General features: G+C 38.0%; 1 protein-coding gene across 1 annotated transcript in view; it reads right to left on the reverse strand.

Annotated features, from left to right (window-relative positions):
- Positions 1 to 15,729, reverse strand: part of LOC130930773 (filamin-A-interacting protein 1-like) — a 35,560-nt gene extending 19,831 nt beyond the window's left edge. The window contains exons 1-2 of the mRNA XM_057858874.1: positions 15,394 to 15,729; positions 1,179 to 1,455 (exon numbers count right to left, since the gene is read on the reverse strand). Of these exons, the coding sequence (XP_057714857.1) occupies positions 1,179 to 1,448 (270 nt within the window). The 5' untranslated portion in view covers positions 1,449 to 1,455; positions 15,394 to 15,729. The remainder of the gene's footprint in view (positions 1 to 1,178; positions 1,456 to 15,393) is intronic.
- Between the last annotated feature and the right edge of the window lie 557 nt (positions 15,730 to 16,286).

Below are 16,286 nucleotides of genomic sequence, written 5' to 3' on the forward strand. Positions count from 1 at the left end.
ATGGCATGGTCATGACAAATAACTTGTGCTAAATGGAATATAAAATAATAAAAATCCATTTATTCAAGACGACATGGCAAAATTACTCCATAATGGTCAAAACAGTCGACTTTACCTTTACTGTCACACCTGCCAAACGATATTTTATGACACCTAAATCGCACATATGTCATTTCCCCTCCCCGGCTTCGGAGAATGTAAACAGACCAGAAGGAGTGACAGCTAGCCGACATGCTAACCCGAACCGAGGGATGTTTCAAAGTCTTCGAAGTGGAAAATCACACATAACTAGCCTGGATTATTTGACATGACGACCCGGTTGTCGAGTTTCTTTGCGGATCGGCAAACCGCCCGGCGGAGAGCAATTTACAGTTCGTTCCCTGGAGGAGGGTGGCTGGAATTGTTGTGTAGCTAACGTGCTAACAGCTAACTGCTAATGAGCGTGAGGATAGCTTTTTACATGCCTATCAATGATCAAACGTAAGTAGTCCTTTATTTAAAGGAATTTTATAGTGTTTACTTTGTAATCACTGTATTCGTATTTGACATAATACAAAACAAGATGTTTACTCACTTCCTTGTAAGTCCAATGGTCCCACAGTAAATATCCAAGGTGAATGGGAACCTTTTGAAACTCCAAAAAGGCGCATACGCCTCTCCCGCATACAGAATGATTTTTCTGCAGCCGTTTGGCTGGCGTGATGCAAAAAATAAAAGTATTAATCCGCAAAATCAGCTGAATCCTTCGTCCTCATACACAACAGTACACTGTAGCGTGAAGAGGACGTCTTCTACCGTACACGTCACAGCGCCCTCCTCCTCAATGCGAGACCGAAGCCGGAAGTCACTCATTTTCCTGGCGCGGGATTCAAAAAACTAAATAAATATAGCGATCGCTTCCACACACATCCAAGCGGTCCATATCATTCAGGAGCATAAAATACCGCGTGTATTATGAAATAAACATGCTTTTTCGTGTCACAAGCACTTTAAGGTATGCCCGATCAATTTGATTCAGCGCTGTGGTGCATAATTGAACGAACAGTGTGCTCCTCTGCATGTATACAAAAGTTAGTGTTTACAAATAAATAATAACATAACCTCTCTGAATAATTTTGTCAATGATTTTTTTCCTTCCAGGCTTGAAAGCTGTGTTGAAAACATCCTTGCAAACTCACCTGAATCTCTCCTTCCATAATCCCCAGCAGTGTGAGCAGATCCTTTCTGGACAGGTTCATGACAGCACCACCTTTTTCTCCTGCATTAGATTCCATCACTGCCTTCTTTTTGTTGAATGTCACCTCAGTATTATCTTCTCCTTCCTTCTGGTGAGCTTTGGCCTTCATGTTTTTCACAGCAACAGACACATCTTGCTCTTGGCTGATGTCACGGTCACCTTGTGGCATTCCCAGCACCCCATTGGTCGGCTCACTGCTTTTAGTTCTCATTTTCCACCTGGACCAAGGACAGAAAAACGTATATCACCCCACTTGATTAAGAATAAGAAGTTTGGAAAACCTTTACGCATCACACACTACATTTAGGAATAGATGGAAAGGACTAGAGTGGGAGCCAATGTTGGTTGTGTTACCGTAGTTAATATCTTGAATATATTAATATCCAGAAACTAGTAGTTTGACAATGACTTTTGTCTTCATACAGTATACTTCTGCAGTTCTTGACAAGCTTGTTATTGCAGATAAGTGTGCCAAAATAATGGTAATATCTTGCGATAAGTCTGAACCCATCAGTAATATAATGCAGAATTCTGGCTTGGGCATACCGTATTGGCCCGAATATAAGACGGCCCTGATTATAAGACGACCCCCTCTTTTTCAAGACTCAAGTTTGAAAATAGACTTTTTGAACACCAAATTAATTTTTATACAGAAAATAATTACAGTACACCTGCAACAAATGATTATAGCAATATATTTGAGAGAAAAAGCATATTATTTTGCCTCATTCAAATCTTAATATCTGAACATTTAAATATGTAAACTAAAGTGCATTCACATTCGTAAATGAATAGCTTCTGGTTTTTGAAATGTAAATAAACCAATCTATTGTGATAAAACAGCAAAATTGCAATAACTGCATTAACCATCAAAGTGAAGTCTAACGGTATCTGTAGTCTTGAAGCAAATCTGAATAAGGAAAAATATTGCAATAAATGCATGCAAACTGGTTAAACTTGAGAGTAGCTGAGATTTGTCATGACAGAATATCGCTTCAATGATATCTGACGCCCTCTAGCGTCGTGAATAGGGAGAGTAGCTGAGATCTGTCATGACAGAACATCGCTTCGATGATATCTGGCGCCATCTAGCGTCGTGAATGGGTATAATGTCTACACCGTGAATATAAGACGACCCCCTGTTTTTCAGTCTTATTTCAATGCAAAAAACACAGTCTTATATTCGGGCCAATATGGTATTTGTGAGTCTTGATGTATGAAATAATGTTTGTTGTGGTGAATGGTTAAAGTAATGATTTTTACACCAATGATAACATTGTATATTACTTGAAGGGTTTATGGCAAATAATAGAGGAATGTGAAGTTGTGTGTTTTTTAAAGTGTAGACAGTGTACAGCTTGATGTCATGTGTTGCTAATTTTTGCTGATATGCTATGCTGCAATGTGTTGCATTGAAAGACATTTTCAAAAACTCCTGACCGGTGCCTTGCGCCACAATTTTCAAATCCTTATCTGACATTCTAATCAAATCAAAATACTTAACCTTTCTTCCAACCCTAATTTTCCGCAATTAACTCATTGGTTGCCATTGACGGCACATTGACTGGGATTGGCTGGCAGAGATCCAACATGATGATGTCGATCACTGTCAATGACAATTAGTGAGTTAATCATGTAAGAGGCATCTTGTGATACGCGTTCATTGTAACCGTCACGACTTGAGCACAGGTGGAAAAGGCCTGGAATAATGTGACTCACTTGTACAGTGCGTTTGTTCATTGTTCAAACACATACTGTGGTTTATCAAAGTGGGAGTGGGAGTTTATGAGAATGTCTAATCTCCATTTGTCCTTGAGACAGGATTGTTTGTAATCTTCTGACCTAACATCATCTGCAAATAAGCCCAAGAGAAAGTCATTAGACAGAACAGTCTTTCTAAACAAGTGTTCCGAAATGCAGTGCAAATATGAATAGTTGCAAATGCGATTGCGACTCCGCAATTGGGAATGCTGTACTACATACCTATGTCACGAGCAGTCCATACACAAGATTTCTAAGGCTCACCCAAGTAGCCTTAAAAAATTTGATTGAGGCATGACAGCTTTCCTGATGGCTCAATCAATTCATGTTTTTAATGTCATGTATTTGATTTACTTTATGCTGCATGCTAAGCTTCAATTTTTAATCCATACATAATAATCATTTATCATTTTTTACATAGATTCCTCGGGAACAACATTGGAATTTAGGTCATTTATTTATTTGTCAGGAAATGTGATCTCTGCATATCTGGTTGGTTTGTGAGGCCAACACTTTTTGATTCCTTCACATTCCATGCATTTCAAAATGTATACATATATATATATATATATATATATATATATATATATATATATATATATATATATATATATATATATATATATATATTATTTGTTAGTCATATTGAAAGGTTCACTCTGATAATTCTTGTTGCATTTGACAAGTCTTTGTCTGGGATGGCCAACAATGACAAGTATTTGTCATCATTTCAATGCCCTTCCTGTTAGATCCATCTTGCTTTGCCATTGAAGCCTAGACTGTATTGAATTCTCCTGAGCAACAAATGGGCATTCCAAAGTCACATGCCCTGCATTTCAGTCTGGCGTGCAGCACTCCCAGTTGCCATATGGAGAGTAAAAAAGAGCTGTCATACAGTCATGCTTCATTCAAAGATCTTTGGTGACCAGTTTGAACACTCCACACATTCACTACGTTACTGATTTTTCAGCATCCAACATGTCGCGGTGTAATGTCTTGTGACAGAGCCAGAGAGGCCACAAACAAAGCCTAAATTTAAAATGGGAGCCCAAATGTAAGTCATGGCAAGTACAGCTGTCACGTAAACTTATATACATGCAAGTATTTATAGAATGGGCGCCTCATTCCAAAGAAGAAGAAAAAAGAGCTATAGTATGTCCATGGTCACTGGGTGGATACCACCAATGGTTGCTACATGACTTTAATCTTTGTTCTAAACTTGGTTTACATTTTTAGACAGTCCAGAAGAGGGGGACTCGCTTACTTTGGTCTTCTTGTTCTTCTTCTTCTTGGGGATGTGTCATGACACTAACTAAAATTGCTACTCCTCCTTTATTTGTGGAACGATCACAATGAAATTTGGTAGGTATATTCTAGGCATGTATTCGCATCAATCCTCAGAGCCTGATTTTTTTTTTTTTTTTTTTTTTTTTTTTTTTTTTTGGATTGCCGACCAGAAACGTGCTGCTGCCAAGCAGGGGTTTGGTGTTTTCACTGACTGAAAAACATATAATTTCCCACATTACGCCACATTTTAACATGACCTGATGGAGATTCTAAAATGATTATGTTGAGGTTTTAAACGATGATAATTTAAAATGATGATGAACTATGTACACCGTACATTTTTAAGTCTAGTATATTGTTTGAAGAGCATATACCATTGTGACAGATTGGCCTCAATTAGACCCATAATAAAAATGATTACTGTATTTAATTCTAGACGTATTACTACTATTTGTGAAATAGAAACACTGTTGTCCACTTTAAACCCTTTTGTTTGTTGTTGGAAAATAGTGTGGTATCTTAAATTTCTTTGGGTATTTTGACTTTAAAAAAATACCATGTTATATTTTACCATTTGTTTTAGATACACAGTTACTAAAATAGATTGACTTCAAATATTAACTATACATGGTGAATATGGATTTTTTAAATCACATTTGTGTATCTACATACATTTTGATAAAATATCTGATGCAAAGATTTAGATTTGTCCAAAAACTAAAAACTACTTCAATATTACCCTTTAAGTACATGTGCAACCCCATTATTTTTTACTTGTGTTCAAGTTTTTTTTTTTTTTTTTTTTAATAATAAACTAACTTAATTGCATAACCTTTTAAAGCTTTTGTGAAAAAATACAACTGTATGATATTAATACTCGAATATTGTTGTCAATTTTTTTCATGTTACATCTTATACTTCTTGTGACTAAATAAGGAAAGAAATTTGGTAGTGTATGCCAACTTGCTACATTAACTGATCCCTATAAAACTTAGTACGCTAGTGGAGCCCATTACTTTATGACATGAAAGAAGAAAAACAGCCATGATTTTTTAAATAGATATTTGAATCTCTACTCGTGGTTATGAGTCAGCATTTCAAATCAAGGCGCCTGTTCACAAAAATGGGGCTAGAATATTCTCCTGCAGGGGTACAAAGCACCAGTATTTCTCTAGCATTTTGATGGACATCACATTCAAGTCTAGACGACCGGTGACCTCGGGGTCGTATTTTGCGTAACTTGTTTTCTCGGAAAATTAAGATTTTCTATGGCAGCTGTTCAAGTTGCAAATGTAATTCATACGTCTATAAATCACACAAAATATCAAGTTTCAGCAGCATTTTCTAAAATACCAAAATATCACTGAGAAATTGTTGCATGATGTCATGTATGTCAAAGTTACTTCAGTTCAACCGTATTATTGGTAAGCATGTGACTGAGAACACAAACATGATGTATGTTGCATTCACTTTTGACAACGTTAATGAGTCTGGTTGTTAAGCATATGGACGGAATGCATGGGTTCACTATTATGAAGTTGAATGATGCATCTGACAGGAACTCAGCCTGAACTTTTGAGAGCGCTGATTCTAGTCTTCACAAAACAATCACAAACAATATCAGCCCACTGTGCGCACAGTTAAGAGTTCAGAGTCAGTAGTGTCTTGAAAAATTGGTACAGCAAGAAAACTTAATCGATGAAGCAGACCTTTAAGTAAGCCTGTCATTTGTCTGGAGTGTCAATTCCAAAATGCCAGAATTAGTACTGCACGGATTTATTATTTTTTTCAAATCTCAGTTAATTGCTGTAAAACATAGTTATTTTTGTGACATGGAGATGGCCATGAGATGCAGTCTCTCAAAATTATGCTCCATACGTTTTGTTTCATGTGTCTTTTGGGTTCTGCAAGTGAACAATAATTACAAAAATTAGGTATACTCTTGTGAAGGGACATTATGTATTGTATATACAGTGGGGCAAATAAGTATTTAGTCAACCACTAATTGTGCAAGTTCTTTTTTTTTCATTCATTTTCCATGCCGCTTCTTCCTCACGAGGGTCACGGAGGTGCTGGAGCCTATCCCAGCGAACTATGGGCAGTAGGCAGGGGACACCCTGAACTGGTTGCCAGCCAATCACAGGGCACAGGGAGACATACAACCATTCACGCACACACTCATACCTACGGACAATTTAGAGTGTTCAATCAGCCTACCATGCATGTTTTTGGGATGTGGGAGGAAACCGGAGTCCCCGGAGGAAACCCACGCAGGCACGGGGAGAACATGCAAACTCCACACAGGAAGGCCGAAGCCCGGGATTGAACCCTTGATCTCAGTTGCAAGTTCTCCCACTTGAAAATATTATAGAGGCCTGTAATTGTCAACATGGGTAAACCTCAACCATGAGAGACAGAATGTGAAAAAAAAACAGAAAATCACATTGTTTGATTTTTAAAGAATTTATTTGCAAATCATGGTGGAAAACAAGTATTTGTTCAATACCAAAAGTAACTTTCTGTAACTCCTCACAAGCTTTTCATACACTGTTGCTGGTATTTTGGCCCATTCCTCCATGCAGATCTCCTCTAGAGTAGTGATGTTTTGGGGCTGTTGTTTGGCAACACGGACTTTCAACTCCCTCCACAGATTTTCTATGGGATTGAGATCTGGAGACTGGCTAGGCCACTCCAGGACCTTGAAATGCTTCTTACAAAGCCACTCCTTTATGGCCCTGGCTGTGTGTTTGGGATTATTGTCATGCTGAAAGACCCAGCCACATCTAATCTTCAATGCCCTTGCTGTTGGAAGGAGATTTTCACTCATAATCTCAGCCCAGCTCTCTGTAGGTCATTCACTAGGCGCCCCCGTGTGGTTCTGGGATTTTAGCTCACTGTTCTTGTTATCATTTTGACACCACGGGGTGAGATCTTGCATGGAGCCCCAGATCGAGGGAGATTATCAGTGGTCTTGTATGTCTTCCATTTTCTAATAATTGCTCCCAGAGTTGATTTCTTTACACCAAGCGTTTTACCTATTGCAGATTCGGTCTTCCCAGCCTGGTGCAGGTCTACAATTTTGTCTCTGGTGTGCTTCGACAGCTCTTTGGTCTTGGCCGTAGTGGAGTTTGGAGTGTGACTGACTGAGATTGTGGACAGGTGTCTTTTATACCGATAAAAACAGGTGCCATTAATACAGGTAACGAGCGAAGCCTCGTTAGACCTCGTTAGAAGAAGTTAGACCTCTTTGACAGCCAGAAATCTTCCTTGTTTGTAGGTTACCAAATACTTATTTTCCACTGTAATTTTTGAAATATTCTTTAAAAATCAAACAATGTGATTTTTTTTTTTTCCACATTCTGTCTCTCATGGTTGAGGTTTACCCATGTTGAAAATTACAGGCGTCTCTAATCTTTTCAAGTAGGAGAACTTGCACAATTGGTGGTTGACTAAATACTTATTTGCCCCACTGTATCACCTAATAGCCATATATGACAAGAGGCAAAGGTTGACAATATAGTGTTTCCAAACTACCGGTAATCACTTTTTTAAAATATTTATATCTTTCTGACCCCTCAAGTGAATGTATTGCAATGAACCACATTTTGTGGTGTTATAGGAGACTCTGAAACTACCTCCACAGCATCGATGTATCCTTTTGAGTCCAGACTACAAATAAATGTCACTGATGGTAATGGTAATTAATTGATTTAACTCTTTGGTGGCTAGTCACTCCAGAGACTCAACTCTATTCTATCAAATGAAGAAGTCCACAAACGTCACTTTTAATTATTTGAATCAATCAATCATCTTCTGAACCGCTTATCCTCATGAGAGTCATGGGGGTGCTGGAGCGTATCCCAGCTAACAACGGGTAGGAGGAAGGGTATACGCTGAACTGGTTGCTAGCCAGTCGCAGGGCAAGTGTTAGAATAACCTACTTAAATCATTATAAAGGTCTGTGCTTCAAAATGTAAAAGTTCAGAACTTCAAACTTAAAAAAAAAAAAAAAAGTAAACAAATAAAATTGTATGTCATTTTACAGTTTATCTCACGGAGGGGTAAAATATATTTACTTGATTGTATTGGTAACTTGTGTTAATTCAGAGATTTGACTAGATTGACATAACGACCTTATAAGGTAACGGACTTTCAATTTAATTTGTTGGCTGTTGGACTTCATTCAGCACATGTTGCCTTTTTCAGACAGATGTAAGGGTGTAACTGTAACCTGTTATCATTTTGCTTTCAGAGTTGTGGAACCTGCCAGTTATTGAACCTGAAACCCCTCTGACATTATTATATGTTAGACACCAATTAGTGAGCTAATCCGATGTTTATAGACAGCACGCTTTGCCGCCTTGCCATACAGGATCAAATTATGTAGATAAGATTTTAAGTTACCATGGAGTCTGAGAACCTTTTTTAAACCAAGTGACTCATAAGTACCAGAGATCTTTGAAACAACCAAATGTGTCTAAACTGAATTTTTGGAATTTGACTGCAGAGGCTGTTACGTGTCCAAGAGCTGTGCATGTGTCAGTGACAGCTGTTGTTGAGGTCCACCAGACTCAAAGACTAAATGCTCATAATACTGACAGTTTTTTCGTAATATTCACAACATACAATTATCCACTCCTGACACTGATACTTTTCCACATCCCAAGGGATTTATGTTATCAAAAAATCATTCGTTTTGTTTAAAAAAAAACAACACGGAGACTCCTTACCATCATTTGAAACAGCTGTAGTTCACAGATGGCAGTTTACTATATACCGGAATTTTCGCACTATGCACCTGACTATAAGCCGCCACCCACCAAATTTGACATAAAAACGACATTTGTTTAAAGATAAGCCGCATTGGACTATAAGCCACAGCTGTCCTCACTGTATTATGGGATATTTACACCAAAAAATACTAACCGGTAAAACTTTTTTTGACAGCGGCATCATGCGACTGTAATAAGACCAAATGAACCACCATGAAGCATTAAACCAATTGGCTGCAAAGCTTCATTGCTTCAAGAAGCTTCATTTGGCCATCACTGCTCCCTTGGGGAGACAGTGAACCTCTGCTGCCACCTGCTGTCCACACAGTTGTTGTCCAACATACCTCCTAGGATGCATTGCAGCGCTACAGATGTAAATAACAATCAAAATTCATGTTCTGTGCTAATTATTTCTTCAGTTACTGTTCCAGTTGTTTCATTAATTGCTAGTAATGGTAATGGCACCATTAGACAATCATAATTATGGAATGACACTGTATGAGCATTAATGAATGCTTATAACAGATGTCATTTAGTGTTATCCGGCAAATTATCTCACTTTTGAATGCATGTAAAAGATCCAAGCTGGACACAAATGGAGTTAGTGCAGTACTTCTCAAATAGTGGGGGGGGGGGGGGGGGGGGGCGCAGAGCGATGCCAGGGGTGGCGCATGTGACCTCGGGGAACATGCTTTTTTTTTTTTTTTTTTGCCGTACTAGAATAAAGTGTGCTTGCACATCCACTCAGTGGGTGGCAGTGGCGCTCTCATTTTCAGAGTGCGCGCAGTATTTTTTAACTAAGCAAGAGCACACAGAAAAGAGATGCAGAACTGAGCGGCGCGCGCCGTTTTCGAAAGCCATTTTCCGACCGGACTCACGCAGCGACCCACTGTCTTCTCCGGTTCTTACATGTCCGCCCGAGAAGTGTCATTTTCGGCTTGGGATTGTCACGACGACCGACCTCACCTACGGTTCTCCCTCGGCCGCCGAGAATGCACTTTTTTCGGCCCGTTTGCCTTTTAGCTTTGACTTTTAATACAGTGTTAGATAAGGAAAGACCACTGTTTACTCTGTCTAAAAATAATTAGAGCGGACAGCCGGAAGCCAAATTAATTAAGACGCTACTTAAAGACATTAGACCCCAATCTCATTGATTATCCGCTTGATTGTTTTTGAGCGAAAACGTGCCGAATATTGCCAACAATCATCCCGCTTTGTCAGTGTTATATCAGTTATATCAGTAACCCAGCAAGCACTGTTGGCATGCTCAGTGCAAACTAACCCCACACCATTGCAAATGTGGCAGCGAAAATAAAAACTGACCTTCTTTCCAAAGACACTTTTTTTTCTTCTATTCAGTTTTGTTTTTTAGGTCAATTTTTTTGGCATATTGTCCCTTCTAATCAATTTCAATTTGTTATTATTCACTGATTTTATAACATTTTATTTTTCAGTATCAAATGGTCAAAAATGCACCTTGAGTGTATTTTTACAGTTTGGATGTGACTTTTTTTTTTTTTTTTTTTTAATTCAGGCAAATTGATGCGCGTTAAGTCTTTTCTGTTACAAACAAAACAATGTTAATAATGGTATACTTTATTATAAGTTGATCTACATATGTTACTTTTTTTTCTTTAATAGAAAAAAAGGACACAATGTTAGGCAGAGGTGTATTTATAATAGCAATATTATAGACAAATGACACTATTTACAGTGGCGGCAGAGAGTTTGGGGGGGGGGGGCGCGAAACATTTATGTCTTCCTTGGGGGGGGCGTAACAGAAAATAAATGAGAAGCACTGAGTTAGTGACATAATTTGCCAGATGACACTTAATGACATCTGTCATAAGCAGTGTTGTTAATAACGGCGTTACAATATAACGGCGTTACTAACGGCGTTATTTTTTTCAGTAATGAGTAATCTAATTAATTACTTTTCTCATCTTGGCAACGCCGTTACCGTTACTGAGGCGGGAAAGGCGTGCGTTACTATGCGTTACTAAGTTGGTTGAATAAAAAAAAAGTCTGAGAGAAACGGACTCACGGGGACGAGAGCTGAGCAGGAGTGGGGAAGACGCCGTTGCAACCGCGATGCTAGGTGGCTCCAATAATACCTGACTGCAGCCATAGCCGACAAACTACGCCCACATGACACGGTAGATATCATATTATAGAACTAGATGCAAAAGATAGACACTGCTGCATTGCCAACATCTTTTAAGGACTACATGCGTTTGTAAACAGCCGCCATCTTAAAGCAGTAGACCTCTCAGGAAGGCCCTGATGTAGAGATCCTTCCTAGCGAACCTAAGTAATTTTTTTTTAATCTAAAATGCTCCTAAAACGGCAAAATCTTAACTTAAATCTATCTTTAAATGATGAAACAGTTTTAAAACTTACACATGTTTAAAGTAGACAGAAGGGAACTAATGCAATAACGGGAGAAATTTTAACAACTTTAACGATTGATTCACAACTTTAAATGACTTCCACACATAGCAAAGGTTACTAGCTAGTTATCGCAATACCCTTGTGTCTAGTTAAGCGGAGGGTAAAGAATTGGGTTAGGGCCAATTGTCCCCCAAACCCTTTAAGCTTCACATTGTGTGACCTGTGTTTTTTTTTTTTTTTTTTTTTTTTTTTTTTTTGAGAAAAAAAAAATATATATATATCACTAGTTACTTTGCCAAGTAACTAATTACTCTTACATTCAGGTAACTGAGTTACTAACGCAATTACTTTTTGGGAGAAGTAATTTGTAACTGTAATTAATTACTTTTTTAAAGTAAAATTAACAACACTGCATGGCACTAAATGCGTTAGTAGACAGCCGCCATCTTAAAGCAGTAGACTTTTTAGGACGGCTCTGTTGTAGAGAACCTTCCTAGCGAACCTAAGTAACTTTTTATCTAAAATACTTCTAAATCGGCAAAATCTTGACTTGAATCTATCTTTAAATGATGAAACAGTTTTAAAACTTTCATATGTCGAAAGTAGAGAGAAGGGAACAAATGCAATAATGGGAGCAATTTTAACAACTTTCAACAGTTGATTCAGGGTAAAGGGTAAATTCGGGTAAAGAATTGGGCTCGGGCCAATTGTACCAAAAACCTTCACAAAAAACTTCACATAGTGTGGCCAATGTTTTTTTTTTGTTGTTGTTTTTTTTTGAGGGGAAAAAAAAAAAGTAATTATCACCAATTACTTTGCCAAGTAACTAATTACTCTTACATTCAGGTAATTGAGTTACTAACGCAATTACTTTTTGTGAGAAGTAATTTGTAACTATAATTAATTACTTTTTTTCAGTAAGATTAACAACACTGGTCATAAGCATTCAGAAATGCCCATGATAAGAGTCATGTCATACCTATGACGGTCTTGATAACGCTGTCAAACAATGTGTTACCTATTAAACCAAATAAATAAAAAAATAAGCCGCACTGGACTATAAGCCGCAGGATTCAAAATGAAGGAAAAAAGTAGCGGCTTATAGTCCGAAAATCACGGTACAGTTGTACATGCCTTTTGTCTAGGTACGCAGTGTTGCAGTGTGACACAATAAATCAACAGTATCTGTAATGTTCCATATTAAGGCCTTTTGAAGCACATTGAATTTGTGTCAGTGAACACTGTCCTTAGTTATAATCAGATATGTGGCCTTAAGGTGCTCAAGGCCAATACACGAGACAATTACAGTACGTATCAATGTAACCTTGTGTACCCAGAGTGACGCCAATATTTAAATGCAATGAAAGGAAAATAAAGGGAATGGCTTGAATGATTAAATAATTAAATAATACAATAATATAGTACTGTGTGTAATGCCAATTGCATTACACACGTAAGCACTTGCATCATTTACAGAAATAGCGTTGTAATAGTGCAGGTAAGCGTGTTTAAAGAGCACAACACATTCTTACGAGTGTTTTTAGGAGTGTTTATTTTCTCTGAGCGTTTATATAATTATATTATATATTATTATATATTTATAATTTGGTGTACTGAATGTTAGCAAGCTAATAACCATACACCACAAGCACTTAATGATGCTAAACATATGGTGTGTGAATGTCAGTCAGAAATGGTAGCTTGATGGCCTTCTTCACCCTGCCATGTTCGCTTTTGGAACCTTCAGTAATGGTTGGTCTTTTTTATTTTTGTTTATTTATTTTTCAGCTTTACAATTTCAGAGTATCTTATCTTACACCTGTTTTTCTGTAAAGCAAGGATAACCAGACAATTAACATCTTCTTCCCAAGAGCCATCACCAACCTGAACTTGGATCTAAAATGCACCCGGGCACAACTGTAATGAAAGATGCAATATCATATCACTGCTGCTGCATTACCTGGACACTTACATATAAACACGTAGATATATTTTTTATCTATTCATTTATCTATTATTCTTATCTAATAATTCCATGCGCAATACAATACATAATATCTAATACTTCGAATCCCACACTCAACCTCAATCGTGCTGTGCACAATCATCCGATTTTGTATATATTTTGTGTATTTTTAAGCCTTCTATTTTGGATACTTTTAAGCCTCTTTTTTAACTTATTACCTTTGCACTGTAAAGGATCAGTTCCCCCAATCTTGTTGTGCATTTGTATGATGACAATAAAAGCTATTCTGATTCACTTTGACTTCTGCTTTCCAAAGCAATCTGAAAGTAACACGATTGGCTGAATTTTCATCTATTGTTCCTGCAATCATCAGATGATCTTAACATCAATATAGCAACCCCACCGATTGGTTATGCTTAGGATGGTACTTATTGTGTGTCCATGTTAAGCATTATTGATGATTTTCACCTACAAAGCTCATGTACTTCACTTTTGCAGGGTGTTGGTTCCTCATCGAATTGACATCAGGCGAGAAGCAGACTTTATACTGGTGTTCACTCAATCAGGGACGCAGACAAACATTCACATTCACATTTGGACTGCACCTTAATGGGAAATGAACCCCAAATGTCTGCATGAAAATTGGAAGAGTGCATCACTAAACCATTTTTGGGGGGACTACAGCATTGACACACACTTGGAGTTAAATCTTAATCAAAATTTAAATATTAGAAATATGAACAGTCACTCTGAATTATTTACGTACTAGCCAATAATCTCACTACATTCACAAATGCATCTTTTAATTGCCCATTTGGTTGCACATTCAGCACTTTGTCAAGCCAGAATGCACTCTGAATGAGCTTTAATGACCATACAATAACATTAGTGAGCAATAAATTGCCACTGGTTCTCTTTGTGGCATCAATACCACATCAGCTAAGGAGTGTAGTAGGCCGCAGGATGAGAGTAAGAAATTAGTAAGGGGTAAAACACACGGGAGGGGACGTCGCTCGCGTTCAATACATTTTCTACGGAACTAGAGTGACATCGAGAAAATCTCGTCACGCTTGATCCATACAGAATGTATTGAACGCAAGCGACATCCCCTCCCATATGTTTTGCCCCTAAGATTATGCACAGGTTCTGGACACTTTACAAAAGGAATCTTTGAGGGCAATGAAAACCACACTTCTGTTGGCATCCAATAGTGATAGTGAGACATGTTTCAGGCTTTCTTTCTGGTATACTGTGACAGTGTGTGTGTTGACAACTGGATAGAAAGTAGCGACTGCTGCCATGTGTCCCTTCCTACTGGCTGATGACCTCATGCAGATGAAATTGAATTTATTTTAACACTATTACAACACTTATGCTGGATGAAATGTGTCATCCTTTATGCAATATGCTTACAAGGGGTGTGTGAGTGTTTTTAGTCTGTCAATCAAGGAAACTGGTATTTTTTCTTTGTCTATCGGAACGAGAAGTAGAATAACGGGAGGAAAGTAATAAGACTGTGTATGTCTTCAAGGTTTAGTTAACAGTGTTTAACACTAGTAAAACGATTTTGAATGATTTTGGCAAATACTCCAGTGAATGTCCATGGTCCCCCTATACAGTATGACTTAATGCTCATGACTCATTGTGCCATCACCCTTCGTTGTGTGGTGGGTTTCTGCCCACATGCAAACAAGAACTAAATGGTCACATTCATGCAGTACAATAAAATGTCATTCATCAAGATATTTTATTCAAAACCACTTGTCATTTACTGTGACAATGGCAAAACGTTCATAGCATGAAGAACAATGTATTTCAGTCATGGATGAATAATTTATGAAAAATCTAAGTTACATTGAATGAATTAATCCATTGAAAAGAAACATTGTTCATTCGTACCGAAAAGTCAAGTGTTCGCTTGATTATAAAAACATAAAACTGTTAGTTTTATGTACTGATAAAAATGGGAATACAGTTACCTGCTGTGTTGTTGTCAACGTTTACTTGGTGGTCCTGAAAATGTATATCCACTTGAGATGTCCTGTGCTGGTAATGGCTATTGAGCAGTGCTGAGAGCAGTTCCCATGATTCTTTCCCTCTAACTTGGTCATATCAGGGAGGGAAAGAAGAAAGTAATAATGGAGCACTGTAACTTCCCACTCTTACTCTCTCGCACTCTTGTTCTCTTCACCCCTCCCTCATTCACTCCCACAGCCTAGTCAGTTCTACTAAAACACAGCAATCCTTTCCAGAAGCAGTTGGAAACAATAAACGGTATACTGGTAACCTGACATTAAAAGGAGATGACGTTTTTGGCCCGAAGAAAGAAAAAGAGTTAAAGTTGGATGACCTTTAAACATATCTAGGGAGCATCCCTCACAACTTCTCAAGAGTCACAGAAGATAAACAAGTTCCTCTCTATATATAACTCCTCCTCTCTTGCCAGCATGGGTGCTGTTGGCAGCTGAGGTTATCTGAATCTTAGACGATTTGGCCAGCCAGCAAGAGCACTAACTCTCCATATTGAACCAGGATGACAGCTGAACCATGTCATCATGCCCGGAAGGTCCGGTGACAGCAGCCACCCGAGCCCTTAAGTTGCTTGAGGAATCACCAACTGCAGGCGTATAGGTGGTCTTGGAGTGAGTGTGTGGGCCAAACTTTCCAACACTTCTGTAGCTACACTGGTCACAATGTAAATTTAGACTGTGAGGTCAGTGCATGGTACATTAGTCATTGAGTCATATAGTCTAACAATAAACTTCATTAGTTTCACGTGTTTCAATGAGGTCCAATACAGGACCTTGTTGTCAGAAAGGAGGACATGAAAAAGATCAAATGTATTTCCTTTCTTTAAAATGTGTGTTCTAGA

This window comes from Corythoichthys intestinalis, chromosome 15, assembly GCF_030265065.1.
Source record: "Corythoichthys intestinalis isolate RoL2023-P3 chromosome 15, ASM3026506v1, whole genome shotgun sequence".
NCBI classification, from domain to species: domain Eukaryota; kingdom Metazoa; phylum Chordata; class Actinopteri; order Syngnathiformes; family Syngnathidae; genus Corythoichthys; species Corythoichthys intestinalis.